At 43.5% G+C, this 14,304-nt stretch overlaps 3 protein-coding genes across 3 annotated transcripts; 1 reads left to right on the top strand and 2 right to left on the bottom strand.

Annotated features, from left to right (window-relative positions):
- Window positions 1–1,340: 1,340 nt before the first annotated feature.
- LOC138601016 (kelch-like protein 13) lies at window positions 1,341–9,107 on the top strand. The gene is made up of 4 exons (XM_069672587.1): window positions 1,341–3,382; window positions 4,075–5,014; window positions 5,099–5,266; window positions 6,134–9,107. Exons 1-4 carry the CDS (start codon window positions 1,663–1,665, stop codon window positions 6,654–6,656), a joined length of 3,351 nt encoding a protein of 1,116 aa, XP_069528688.1. The 5' UTR covers window positions 1,341–1,662; the 3' UTR covers window positions 6,657–9,107.
- cbln11 (cerebellin 11) lies at window positions 8,307–10,308 on the bottom strand. Its single transcript, XM_069672588.1, has 4 exons — window positions 9,847–10,308; window positions 9,691–9,756; window positions 9,463–9,594; window positions 8,307–8,765 (listed from the first exon to the last, which is right to left on the bottom strand). Exons 1-4 carry the CDS (start codon window positions 10,103–10,105, stop codon window positions 8,485–8,487), a joined length of 738 nt encoding a protein of 245 aa, XP_069528689.1. The 5' UTR covers window positions 10,106–10,308; the 3' UTR covers window positions 8,307–8,484.
- Window positions 10,309–10,644: 336 nt separating this feature from the next.
- Window positions 10,645–14,194, bottom strand: LOC138600988 (kelch-like protein 33). Its single transcript, XM_069672552.1, has 4 exons — window positions 13,197–14,194; window positions 12,163–13,111; window positions 11,885–12,055; window positions 10,645–11,509 (listed from the first exon to the last, which is right to left on the bottom strand). The coding sequence occupies exons 1-4, from the start codon at window positions 14,017–14,019 to the stop codon at window positions 10,990–10,992; spliced, it is 2,463 nt and encodes an 820-aa protein (XP_069528653.1). The 5' UTR covers window positions 14,020–14,194; the 3' UTR covers window positions 10,645–10,989.
- Between the last annotated feature and the right edge of the window lie 110 nt (window positions 14,195–14,304).

A 14,304-nucleotide genomic window follows, 5' to 3' on the forward strand; every position in this document is an offset into this window, starting at 1 on the left:
ACTTGTCTGTTTCTGTATGTACAGTGGTTTGATCCGTGCGTGTGTGCGTGTGTGTGTGTGTGTGTGCTGCCTCACATGTGAATGGCTGTGAAAAGAGCAGAGTCATTGTGTCCTCAGGTAGGAGTTTTATTTTAAAGCGAGGTGGTGCCCACCTGTTTCATTTGCAACTCACCCACTCACAGTGCTTCAACTTCAAAGCATTTCAAAAGAAACTCAGCGTGTGTTGATAAAATTAGAGGGCTTTTATTTTAGAGCGTGGAAAAGGAAAGATTGCTGCCAGGTTGAAGACACAAGATCTTCAAAGAGGGAACTTAGCTGAGGCTACTTGTTCCTTGAGCAAGCCCTTAAACTGTGGCCTCTGAATTGTATCAACATATTTCTTTAAATAATGTGAAAATGTTCTATTTAACAAACTCTGGCAAACATTTCCTCTACAGTTACAAGGGATTGACAGGTTGATATGTAGCTAGGCCTCCGATAACTACACTCACTTCCTGGTTAATTAGCTGATTGATAACAAATGTATCGCAGCAGCTGATTAACACAAGACAAAAGTTGTTTTAAAGGTTGAATCACATTTCTGAATCAAGGACAAAGAAGGACTTAACAAACAGTTATATATATACACACTATATGCATATCTGATGCCAGCCATCCAGATGCCATTCTAACAATGTGGTAATGCAAGGAGAGAGCCTCTCTGTGAGGGACCTTTGTCGGCTACTTGTGATCCGCGAAAACATTTTCAAGTCAAGGTTGCAGTGTGACCCAGCGGTTTGCTTTTGCTGTCAGCACAAAGGGCGACAGGTGTAAATTGTGTTGTTTTGTTGCCCTCTGCCTCCTTCTTCCCCTCATGAATCTCAATCCTTGACCCAGATTCCACTGCTTTGGACGTGGAGGAGCAATGTGATCCCACTGATGACCCTCTAGGCATTTAATACTGATCCTGGAGTCATATGGTGCAGAATAAAGATGCCAAGGCCCCTTCGAGATGTCTTGGTTCAGTTTGGCGGGCAGAGACCCAGCTGCCTCCAGGACTAGATCATTCCCTTGTTGATTACTTGCTTGGGCTTAATCTTCACAGTACAAATTTAGGAATTATAGAACTGATAATGGTAGGAAATAACTGCAAATTGGAATCAGGAAAAAGGGCCATTCAAGGCATAAATGTACTGTTTATCATAAATGACAGAAAAAGGAAACTCAAACTAGGGAAACAAAGAAAAGGGACTCAGGCAGTTTAAGAGTGTAGTAAAGCAAAAGTATGTACAATCAGTTCACATTCCATCACAAACCTTTGTCATGTCAAACATGGACAGCCCAAATAGTCTAGAATTTCAATAACCTCGTGATATAGTACACTGCAAATAGCAAGTCGTCACGCTGCTCTAAAACATTCAAATACAGGAGGAGAGAGAGGCAGAGAGGAACAAATAGACAACACAGCTGGTGTCTGCAGACTGCTAAAGACATAGCTGCTTGCAACAATAATAGCAACATCCAAACAGTGGATTGCTACTGGACATACATCATTTTTCTCTGTGCATTTTTCTTCATAAAACAGGCAAACAGTAAGTGATCTGCAATCTTTAAAACCTCAAGTGGTGTAAATGTGTTGAGGGATTTAAGAGATTAGCACAAGTTAGAGTGGTACTGGACAGAATGGCAGTTGCTAACCCATACGTCTACAAGACTTGGGATGAATGGAAGGCAGAGATGGAAGAGATCAGGACGAAGGGAGGGAGGGAAAGGGCTGAAGGGAAGGTGAGCGATGATGAGGATGAAGGAGAGGAGGAGGAGGAGGAAAGTGAAGCAGATAGGGAAGAAGATGAAGGGGAGGAAGAAGGGATGGAGATGAGGGTAGCAGAGGAGATGGAGGACAGTGGAGAACTTGGGGTACAGGAGATGGAAAAGGAAGAAGACATTGACGTGCGACCAGCGACCAAAGCAGAGGAAGTGGCAGAAGGAAAAGAAGAGGGGGGAAATGAATTGGAAAGGGAGGTTAATGAGGACATGGATGGGAATGAGGAGGACAGTGACACAAAAGAAGCTGGTGCAATGGAGGAGGAGCAGGGAGAAGGAGACGATCTGGTCGATAGAGAGGTTATTGATAATGTGGTGGATGCAGATGAGGAAATGGAGGTGATGGAAGAAGAAGAAGAGGAGTTAGAGAATGAGTTTGATTGGTTGGTTGAAGAGAATGGGGAGGTGGATGACGTGGAGGAAAGGGAGTTGACGGACACAGAAGAATTGGGGGAAGAGCAGGAAGGGGAAAGGGAGGGTAAGTGGGAGGTGGAGGAAGCAGAGGAACTAGAGGAAGGGGCAGGAGAAGGTGAAAATGAGTCAGACATAGAGGTTAGTTCTAATGAGGAGGTGGATGAAGATGAACAAGAGGAGTATCAAGAACAGGAGCAAATTGGACAATTCAGAGAACAGATAAGAGTTGAGCGTCGAGGTGTACAGCTAAACCAAGAAAGTACAATGCAAGAAAACAGAACCAACAATGAGGAGGTCAACTTGTCGGGTTCAGTGAAATCCGATTATGAGGAATCTGATTTGATGGGATCTGAAGATAAATGTTTCAACTTTGAAAGAAAAAATGACAAACAATATAAGGAGCCACAGGAACTGGAAGTTCCTGATAGCATCCCAGAACTGTTGGCTTCAAAGGAAAGAAGAGAAGAGGAAGATAGAAGTGAGAAGTTGAGGAATGAAACAGTTGCAACTCAAGAAGAAGAGTCTCAAGATGATCACCAAAACGTGCAAGACGAAGAGGACGAGTCGACAGAGGATGAGGATGCAGAACAATCAGATGAAGACGAGGCAGATGATGACGAAGATGTGGTGAAGATTTATTGCAAAGATGACTATTTTGCAGATGTTTTTCGCACCTTGACAGAGTACAGGGACTCTTCCCTGCTTACTGACCTTACTTTGAGCACTAAGGATGGAGCGAGTTTCAAAGTACACTCTCCTGTCCTGGCTGCTGTCAGCTCCCTTATCTGGGAAATTCTGAGTAGAGGCAATATGGGAAATATGGAAAATATGAGAGTCTCAACCTGGTCATTGTCTCTGGGTCCAGAGGTGAATCGTGTTGGATTAGAAGCAGTTGTGGAGTTTGCTTACACTGGACTCATATCACGTTTAAGCGAGGACACTGTGTGCCAGATCAAGGCTGCAGCTCAAGCACTGGGAACCCAAAGAGTGCTGGATCTCTGCACAGTGGAAGAGGAAAAGTCCAGAAAAACTGGAGGGAAGAGGAAAGAGGAAAAGATCTCAGCTGCAGAACAAATGTTGATCAGTCTTCAGTCAATGAAAGAGCTGTGGATGGACAAAAGGGGCTGTGACGTAATCCTGGAAGCAGCTGGAGGATCACTTCATGGTGAGTAGCGCACCATTGAGTTGTACAAGTATAAAAGCAGCCACTTTAGAGGACATAATACTTTGAACCCTGGTTTCCCAACTCAGAAGTTAAACGTAGGTGAGCTCTGTGAAGAGAAAGCTGAACCTACTTACCTTAAGAGCAATATTCATTCATACATTTGTTAATTGGTAAATGGACTGTGCTTGTGTAGTTCCTTTCTAGTCTTTTGACAACTTAAGGTGCTTAACGAGAAAGGCCACAAGTTCACAAACAATGATGGCAGAGGCTGCTATGAAAGATGCCAACCTATGCCTCAGGATCTATTTTAAGTCACTCAGAAACAATCACATATGCACCTTCATGAGCAGCTTGGGATTAAGTATCTTGCCCAAGAACATTTTGACAAGTTGACCGGAGGAGCTGGAAATCTAACCACCAATCTTGCCATTAATGGGTGACTGGCTCTACCTTGAGCCTGATTTGGTTTCTAAAGTCACATAACTGGATTTCTTGGTATTTTATGTAACCTTTGCCAAGTTTATGTTTTCAGCTAATCTTTGGTTTTCGAGTTGTGTCAATGAAATGTCTAAAAGAAACACCTTTCATGATATAAGTGGCCAAAAAGGGTAATTACTGCAGAGTCCTGAACATATTCGCTGCCATTAGAGTGAGTCTATACTGTACTTATTTACTTTACATCCTCCTTTCAGTCCACAGAGTCATCCTGGCTGGTGGGAATGACTATTTCCGCAGCATGTTCACCTTGGGGATGAAGGAGTCAAATGAGCTCTGTGTGGCCCTTCCCTTCCTGCTAGCTTCAGAGCTGGAGATTCTGATTGGCTGCTCCTATAGTGGGGCTCTACCACTCAGCTGGAAGAATATCTTTGAGATTACCACCACTGCTCTCCAGCTCCAGTACCAACCTGCCCTCTCCTTGTGCCTTAATTTCCTGAATCAAGAAATAAATCCTTACACTTGCCTGGATGTGGCATCTTTTGCTGAGGCCTATGAGATAGTGCAGCTTCTTGAAGTTGCAGACGATTTCGTCTTGCGGCAATTCCAGAAGGTGGCCTGCACCCCAAAGTTCAAGGATCTGCCAGCCAAGAAGCTCCTGAAGTACCTGAACAGTCTCTCGCTCTGTGTTCCGTCTGAGCTTGTTGTATTCAAAGCTGTGGTGGCATGGATCCAAGCACAGCCTAAGAAAAGGCTGAAGCTTACCAAAGAATTAATGAAAACTATACACTTTCCCTTGATGACGTTTAAGGAATTCAAAGAGGTTCAGTCTCTGAACATGTGGTCCAATCAAAGCCTGGCAGACCTCTTTGAAGCAATTTTTGAGGATTTTTGCTCCAGTGACATTGCACCGCATAGTCTGTGCCGTATCTATCTACCAAAAGAGAGTCTGGTCTTGATTGGGGGTGACCAGACCTTTGAAGACCAGGGTAGACGCAGCATCAGCAGAGAACTATGGTTTGGGAATTCCCTAAGGAACCATATGGGGATAAGAAAGGCCATGGAGTGGCGAAAGTTGGGAGAGATGCCAGAGCCAGCTAGGTTCAGCCATGAGGTGTCCGTGCTCAAAGGACAGCTATACCTGTTTGGAGGCAAGAAGTATTATGGCATCAACGACACCCTGAATTCTGTGTTCAGGTAAGAGATCGTAACCCCAACTACATTTGTAGACCATTTTAAGGACAGCTATACTTTATTTGTCTCAATCTACCGCATCTCTAGGTATGATCCTCTTCAAAACACCTGGGAGAGCCTGGCTGAAATGAAGGAAAAGAGATCTTCTTTCTCTGTGGTGGTGCTGGATGGAAAAATGCTTGCCATTGGTGGGCATTGCGACCCTGACTATAGGGACAGTGTGGAACAATACTGCCCCACTGCAAACTCTTGGAGGTATGTCAGAAGTGATGAGTGGCTGACCAAACATTAGGATTAGCTTGCTCAAAACTGCAAAACTAAACCTAAAGTAAGTTTGCAAAAATTTGTCTACTTCCTCAAACAGAGAAATCCAACATTGGCTTTGAGAAAAGATTTAAAACATTGCTTTCAGAGAGATTGGAAACATTGCTTTTTGCTAAATGCTACGTGACACAAAAATTACTAGTGATGGCTTGCGATTACCCATCGCATCGTGTGGAAAGTTAGAATCAGCTGAGAGGTAATCAGGAAAAAGCAAAGCAAGGAGAGCTTTGGCTTTCTGGGTTAGCATTACTAGCTAACATGCCCATAGCTCGGCCTTTTCTTACTTCGTACCTTTAACTTAACGGGTTCTTCTGGATCTTCTGGCGCGATAACACCGTGTCCAAACAGCAAATGAGCATTAACCACTATATCACATTCAGTTAGGGCACTGTAAATGCAAACATTGGTGATGAAGAGAGCACAAACTGACTCCAGCTACCCCCAGCTCTTCTGATTTCATTCAAGAAATCAAGCCTGCTAACAGTGAAATCACTTGCAGGTTGTTTGATGTGAGACCTAACAAAACAGACTGGGATGATTGGATTCTTGTTTTACTTTAAAATGCATGGTAAACATTCGGGAAAACTCCACAGCTTTATGGGGTATGGTTTTAAATCTGGCAGATGGACATCAGCTGCTTTATATGTGCTTCAGAATCACCTGCTCATTTGTTAGCTTTGGCTACTAGCTGAATAGTAATGTCCAGTCACAATCACAGAGGCTTACTGCACATCAATTATAACCTGATACTAACCTGATAGAATTTCCGACATTAAAATAAAGTGTCTTCTCTTTCAGCTTCACCTGTCCTTTGGATCTGCCTCTGGGTGGCCATGTAGCAAAGGTTTTCCGAGGGCAGATCTTTGTCTCAGGAGGGCTGAACAACGACTACCAATGTGTTTCATCCATGTTTCTGTACCACCCAGAGAAAGGAAGCACTTATTTGGCAAACATGGCCAAACCTCGAGCTAATCACTGCATGGAGATCCTGGGTGAATTTCTTTATGTTGCAGGTGGAATCACCACAGGTGAAAGCATGACTGTTGTTGACCAGCTAGCTTGCGAGGTGTACAGTCCAGCGTATGACTCATGGACTGCCATCACATCCCTTCCAGTGCCACATGTTGGAGCAGGAAGTGCAGTTTTGGAGGGAAAGTTTTATGTGCTGGGTGGATACAGCCACGAGGACTGCCGTGACATAAAGAGGGTTCATCGTTATGATCCCAGTGCATACAGCTGGGAGAACATGGGCAGGATGCCTGGACCGAACAGTGACATAAGAGCATCTCTGCTGTGCTTGCCGCAACATTTCCGACTGTAAGAATTGGGGTCCGTTTCAGAAAGCGGGTTTAGTGAAAACCCCGGGTTTGTTAGCCCTGAAATGAGGGAAACCTCGGGTTTGCCGTTTCAGAAAGAGAGTTAACTGAGTTGGTTACTATGGTAACTGTGTCTGTGAACCTAACCTAGTCGGGAGCAGGTTTTCTTCAGGAAACAGAGTTTCGCTCTGTCTCCTGCCTCTAGGCTATAAAACCCTCATTCGACTTCCTTATTCATTCAGCCCATCTCACGCGTGTGTTAGAGGGGTTACCGAATTAAACGAAGAAACGTTGCGTCTCTGTGCTGCTCTGACCCCTTTGCAAAAGTCTTTTATAATTATGATAAAAAAAATCTAAAGACAAATCTGTGTCAAAGTCATCATTTTTAGATTTTCCACCACCACTGCCGAGAGCGCTCAGATAAGACGGCGTAAGTTATTGGATTTATTTATTTATTTTTTTAAACTAACACAATTCAGTTTAATCAACATGAATTATAATGTATGTGAAGTCAGCATCATGCTAGGGATAAAGCTTATGCACATTAAAACAGCCACTGAATGATATTTCATTAGTTTAATATTTAAAATATGATTGAAGTGAGGTTCAGCCATGAGCCTGTTCTGCCTGAGCCTCACCTTTGAATGATGTTCTGGTATTTTATTTTTAACTGCTTCCATGTACGTTTTTCTCCCGCTGGATTGCTCCTCAATTAATATAAATTTTAGCTTCCGGTTGTGATTAAGTATCAAATAAATAGACCAGTTCAAACGTACGCGTTCACTCGAGCAGCAGTTTCTTCCCACGCCGCTTCTCTCTCTTTTGCAGCTGCAGCCGTGGTACTTTATTTTTTTAAAAACATGCTCGTATTCGCTGAACGTCCGTGTGAGGATTTCGAGCTCCACTGGTGTGACGTAGGAGGACCTCTTTTTGTGTACCGTTGCCATGGTGAATCATGGTATCGGGGCTCCATTAATGCTGGCTTTTTAACTCCGGCTGAACCTACTCAGAGTTGATTGAACTAACTCTGATCAGCTGTTTTGAAACCAAAAAGCCAGCGAATTATAACTCAGAGTAAATCAAACCACAGTCCGGTTAGACTGAGGGTTTGTTGAACCTGAAACGGACCCCTGGTGACATAATCCTTTGTTTTTGTTGTTTTCTATTAATGATGGTGAATTTAAAAAATTGTATTGCATGTGGTATTTTTGTAACTCAGGAAAGATTTTTCCATTATAGACATGGTGTGGATGTTTGTAATACACCTACCATGTCTCACTTGATATCTTGATCGAGGTAAATATTATCTTACAAATTACAGGTGTATGAATTCAACCCTGAGGCATGCCAAACGGATATGTAATGAATTTTGCTGCTTTATATTCCATTTAACTTGACATTATTATAAAATGTGCTTTATGATGATAATTATTTCCATAACAGAACAAAGAATCTAATATTTGTATACTCAGTACTGCAATCCCCGACTTTGAACACAAGAGGGAGCAGCTTCCTCTTCAGAGGGGGGCCGTTGAGCTCATTTGTCATTTGCAGTGATGAAAGCAGAATTAAGTCAACAAAAAACAGAAGGGGAGACAAAATCATGTCGTATTTCATTTATTGTTCTGATAAAAGTTCAGGAATTAGTATATTTCATTACAATTTACTTGAATTTTTATTTTATTTAGATGTTATTTTGTGTCAGTTTGGATTGATATTTGTGTCTTATTAAAAGCTGAAGGAGGTAATATGTCTTTTTAATATAAGCACATGCTTTATACAGTGATTGGCCTCAGTGGGAAAGCCCAATGGCAATGCTTTGTCTCTAATCATTTACATAGGAAAGACAAGAAAACCGCTGAAGGTGGTGTGTCCATTCAGGTTGTCAAACACTCTGCCAGCATCCCACAGTTCCATGTACACGTTATCCCCAGCAGCCAGTCGCAGGACAACAGAGTTACTGCTACTGTCCGAGCCGTCCGCTGTGGGGCTATCATAGGTTGAAATTTGACGGATGCTGTTTTTCATTAAAATGGCCCCCATCACGTGAGTGTTGTAGCCATAGGTGCTGAAGCTGAAGTAGTAGAGACCATTCACCGGCGCTGTGAAGATTCCTGCAGCGGAGAGAAGACAAGAAGATGAGTTACTCTGCTGACAAGTAGATGTTTCTACACTCTCTCAGAGGCAGAGCTACTCATGGCAAGATTGCCTAACATTGTCACAGTCTGTGTACCTTTTCTTTCCAGTCACAATCCCACTTCCAGAGGCCCTCCACCACTCTCTCCACTTGCAGCCATCTACATCTTTCTAGATTCTTTGTTCCTCTGCCAGTTTGTCAGTGTTACTCTGTGTTATAGCTTCGGTTTCTGGATCCCTGCTGTCTGTACCTTCCTGCATGCCTACCTCCTCTTCTGTGAACTTTGAGAACCCTTTTCATGAATAAATCGCTGATCTTCACCAGCCCTTCATTTCTTATCTGCATTTGGGTCCTACACTTATTTACCTTGGTCATTTGATCCACTATCAATATAAAACTGAGTGGTGCAGCTTTCGCTTGAAAACTCCAGAGACCTTCAAACAGCATCAGCAAAGTCTTTCACTTTGTTTGAGCTTGTTTGAAATACCAGAACCAGATGTGATTTTACCAGCCTTAGGCTATTGAGTGTTTACAACAGGCTTTCACCGATACAACATTCTTAGTTTTGAGCAGTTTTCTGAGTCTAACCGTTCAAAATATGTTAAAAATACATGTTGATCTATCTTCAGGCACATCTGACAGCATGACACACGTAACGCAAGAGCGTGCAGTACCTGTATTTTCATCATAACCATTCCCAGTGTTGGAGAAAACCCTTTTGAAAATCAGGGTTTTGTCTGAGCAGGGTCCTCTGTAGATCTCCCCAAAGTGTGCCAAAGAGGCGGAGAACGCAATCTGAGGAGCACCTATGAACAGAAAGGTACATGCAAATGTGTCATCAGTTATTTGTTAAAAACCTTTCTGTATAAATGTCCTTGAATTGAGCCATTAAATCATCTTACCTTTACCACTTTTCTTTTTCAGCTCATCAATCTCCTTCTCTGTGGCGTTCAGTCTCGTTTGCAAGCCTGAGGTAAAAAAAAAAACAACCTAATAAATGCATCTATCAAAATAGCAGGAAGTAGGAACATATCTGTTCATCATCATGAATCTCGTACCTTCATTCTCTTTGTTCAGTTTTTCCACTTCAGCCTTCTGTCTCGCCAGCTCGTCCACCGTCGCGTTCAGCCTCGCCTCCAGAGCTTCAGCATCATTCCGCCATCTTTCCGCTTCTTTCAGTTTGTCCTCCAACTTATTTATAAATTCCACTTTACCTGTAAGCCACTCTTTGATATCCATGTCACCTCTCTGTCCAAAAGCTGGCTCCACGAGGAAGAGCCCCACGAGGGTAAGCAGAAACAAAGCCCTGATTGCCATGTCTTCAATCTTAAGTTTGTCTCTTTGCTTTTTCTCTCACAGTTTGTCAGTGCCTTATATACCTCCTGTCCGTTCTGAGAGGGTGCCTTTGGTGTATGTGAGTGAGCAGTATGGAGGCCCTAAGGGAACCCAATTCTAGTCGTGTCCCAACATGCCCACTGGGAGGATTTTGTGAGTGTTAATTATCAATAGGGAATGGGACATTTACAATCAACATCAGAAGCCTTCTATTACTGTAAGGCCAAATGTATAGACGAAATTTGCAACGGAGTTAAAGGGGCAATATTTCCCTCCGAAAAGAAATGCAGCACAAGTTTAAAGTAGCCTAAAAATTAAGTAAAGGACAGGTAGCGCAAACCTGTAATCAAATACAGACATGCTGCTCTTTTTTTCAGTCCTCTTGAAAGGAAGCAGCGCCCTCTGATGTTTGCAAAGACAAATGCCGTATACTGTAACATTACATCTGATTATTCTGTTGAAACAAGGATAGAGAACAGTTTGTCAGAACACAAATCAGCGTTCTATATTGTGAAAAAGAGCCTTTATAACCACATCTGCAGTCCCACATTTTTAATAGACATAACGTGAAATGAGCTTGTATATGTTGTGTTCACTGAACCTGCCACCACCAGAATATTCTCATCTCTGAGTCTTGGGAAACATTGCTTACATACTTAACCTTCAGAACACTACCCTATGATGGGCAGATGTGAAAATATGTGTCTTTAAAATAGCTTAAACATAATATGGGGTACCAAATGGCAACACACAATACAATGTCCAATACAACCGACTATAACCTAATAATACATTACATTTTAAAAATAGATCACAACAAAATTATCTGTCAGTTTCTAAAACGTATCATCCTTTACAGCCAGCTTCTAAAGTCTAAAGTGTTTTGGCAACTGGAGCAGACAGGCCTGTATGTCAGTGACAGCCGCAGGCAGTTTTCCCATACTCTCCCATCGCTGTATGCTGGGATTGAACCGGTGGACCAGTCCAGACTCACTGTGATCGTCCTGGCAGTATCCCCCCAGTACATAAATCTTCCCCTCCAGGACAGCTGAGGCTGCACCCACATGGGGCACAGGAAGCGATGCAAAAGCAGTCCAGGAATCAGCCACAGGATCATAAACCTCGCAGGCTTGTTGGTCAGTGTAAAACTTCCTCAGGTTACAAACACCACCGGCAGCGTAAAGAAGGCCTCGCAGAGGCTCCATGCAATGCTGGGCTCGGTCATTAGCCATGTCTGCCAGGTAGGTGGTTCCTTTCTCTGGATGGTACAGGAACATGGAAACCAGACACACATACTCACAGTTGAAACCTCCAGAAATGAAGATTCCTTCATCCAAGATAGTGACAGCATGGCCACTCAGAGCCTGGTCCAGAGGCTGGACGAAGCTGAGAAAAACAAAACAAAAGGTATGTGATAGGCAGTGTTTAGTCCAACTGAAATATTGAAACACAAATGTAAAAGTAGAATGAGAATGTATAATAGAGTAGAAATAGTGTCAGTCAATCAGCTTCAGTGTGACTGCTAGGACTACTTCCCTAGTTTTTATATCCCAACATTATTTCTACCATAAATATTCTGTCATGGGATAAGAGGCATCCATTAGCTGCTTTCAATCCCTATTATGTATATGAATTCCTTCTGTTTAAAACGAGCATGACACAACCCTGACATATGTGATGTATACTAAAGCTAGGCATCAATACAGGGGATAGTTGGTGGGTCGATGGTGTGTCAAGTCATGTCTTAATCTCAAATCTTACCTCCAGGAGTCAGTGTCAGGGATGTACATCTCAACACTGTCTAGGTTGGTGTTCAGCTCCTTATCCCCACCAATGGCGTAAAGATGCTCCTTATGTACGACCAATGAGAAGTTACTTCTAAACTCCTGCATGTCGGTCAGCCTCTTCCAGCTGTCCTGCGCAGGGTCGTAGCTAGCATGTGTGCAATGAAGTTAGGTGAAGATAGAAAAAAGATCACAGATGTACATCTGTGTAAGAATATTTGATATTAAAAGTAGATATTCAGGCACTCTATTTACCTGTAGGCAGATTTCATCATGTCATCCTTAGTGTAGAAGTAGCATCCTCCAACCACATACAACCTTCCCAACATTGCTGCTACTCCATGCCTGAACTTTGGCTTGTCTGGCATCTCACCCAGCCTCCTCCACTCCATCTCCTTCACAAGCCCGGTACCACTGCGTAGGGAATTTGCAAACCACAGTTCTCTGCTCGGTATGCGCAGACCAATGTCTGGGCTCAGCTGGTCTCCCCCGACAAGAACCAGAGCATCTTTTGGCCGCCGGACCCGGCACTGATCCTGGTCTTTTGGGGGGCTGAATCCAAATTCTTTGAGTGCTGAACCATAAAGTTCTACCTCCCTATTTCCAAAGCACTCCATGCGCAGGTTAATAGCCCTGACCTCCCTAAACTCTCGAAAGGTCATAAGGGGGAACCGGACTCCAGTCATCAATAAGCCAGCCTGACCCAATCTCTCCTCAGGATCGGCCTCAACCCAGGAGGACACTGCTCGAAATACAGCCAACTCTGATGGCACACACAGACCATCACAGCGGACGATGTCCAGAAGCTTCTCTACGGGTAGGTCCTGAAACTTTGCCGTGGTTGACACCTCCCAGAAGTTCCTCAGTACAAAGTCATTGGCTTCCTCAAGAAGGTCTGACATCCCATAGGCTTCAGCAAAAGATGCCACATCCAGGCAGGAGCTTGCATCCATTTCCTGTTGCAGAAAATTAAGGCAAAGCGAGAGGGCCGGCTGGAACTGAAGCTGAAGGGCTGTGCAGGTGATCTCGAAGACACAGTCCCAGGTAAGCGGAAGGATCCCACTGTAGGAGAAGCTAATGAGAGTCTCCAGCTCAGCTTGTAACAAGAACGGGAGGGCAACACAGGTCTGATGAGATTCCCTCATTCCACAGGTGAACATGCCACGGAAGTAGTCACTGCTTGCTGCCAGAATAACTCTGTGGACTGAAAATAGAAGATTTTAACTACTATCACATGATCATCAACAAGTAAAGATTGCAGGCATAAGACTGATATTATGGCAACCAACCATGGTATAAAGCACCGTCCACGTCCAGAGTCACATCACATCCCACTTTGTCTGTCCACAACTGTTCAATGGACTGAAGAGTCATCTCTATCTCTTGCAGAGCAGAGACATTTCGTTCTTCCTTCTTGGGACTTCCACCTTTCTTCATCCTCTCCTCTCTGTTGCAGAGATCTAGAACTCTAGGAACTCCCAGTGCTTGAGCTGCAGCCTTAATCTGGGCCATTGTGTCTTGGTTCAAAGACAATATAGCCCCAGTATAGGCAAACTCCACAACTGCCTGTAGCCCAACATGATCAACCTCAGGACCCAGATTAACAAACCTCCTTTGGACTCCTTTTTGCTTATCTGACTGTTCTCCACTTTCATTCCTTAGTCTTTCTCGGATGAAGGAGCTGACTGCAGCAAGGATAGGGGAGTTTACGTCAAAACTATTCCCCTTATCAGTGGTCAAAGTCATGTCTGTGAGAAGAGATGAATCCAATAATTCCTTCAGGACAGTGAATACCTCTTTTGGATAGGTTTCACTGCGATATGTGCGGACATTACCACCATGTCCTTCATCCACAAATGACACTTGGCTGATAAGATCTCCAGTTCCCTCCTGACTTGAACCACTCATCCTCACCTCTGACCCCGCTTCATTAACCCTCCCACTTGTCACCCCCATCCTTGAGTCATTGTAAGCCACGATCCTCCTCAGCTCATGATTGTCCTGTTCTATTCCTTCTTCTCCACCTTCTTCAATCACTCTTTTCCTTCTTTCTTTCTCTCGCCTCCATCGCTCTTCCCATTCCATTGGCAGGTAGCGCCGGGTAAACTCCATGTTAGTAGCTAGACTTCCCTCTCTCTTTGTGCTACAACCCACAAGGTATTTCTGTCTTATTTATAACTGATAACATCAACTTAACACTCTTGTCTTGAAAAATTAACTACTATTTCTTTCTTTTCTTAACTTTTCTCTGCCTCTTGCCTTTTAACCCGTCCTCTCTCCGACATAGCTTTCCCCCCTGCATAAACAAGCAGCTATTAATAGCAACAGGGTCAGAGAGATTCAGTTTCAACTGAATCATAGCACACGTGCAAGTTATGAAGAAAGGAAATTAGGATG

Source organism: Semicossyphus pulcher, unplaced genomic scaffold (assembly GCF_022749685.1).
Source record: "Semicossyphus pulcher isolate SPU_LCO1_2020_fin unplaced genomic scaffold, fSemPul1.0.p SCAF_21, whole genome shotgun sequence".
Lineage (NCBI taxonomy): Eukaryota > Metazoa > Chordata > Actinopteri > Labriformes > Labridae > Semicossyphus > Semicossyphus pulcher.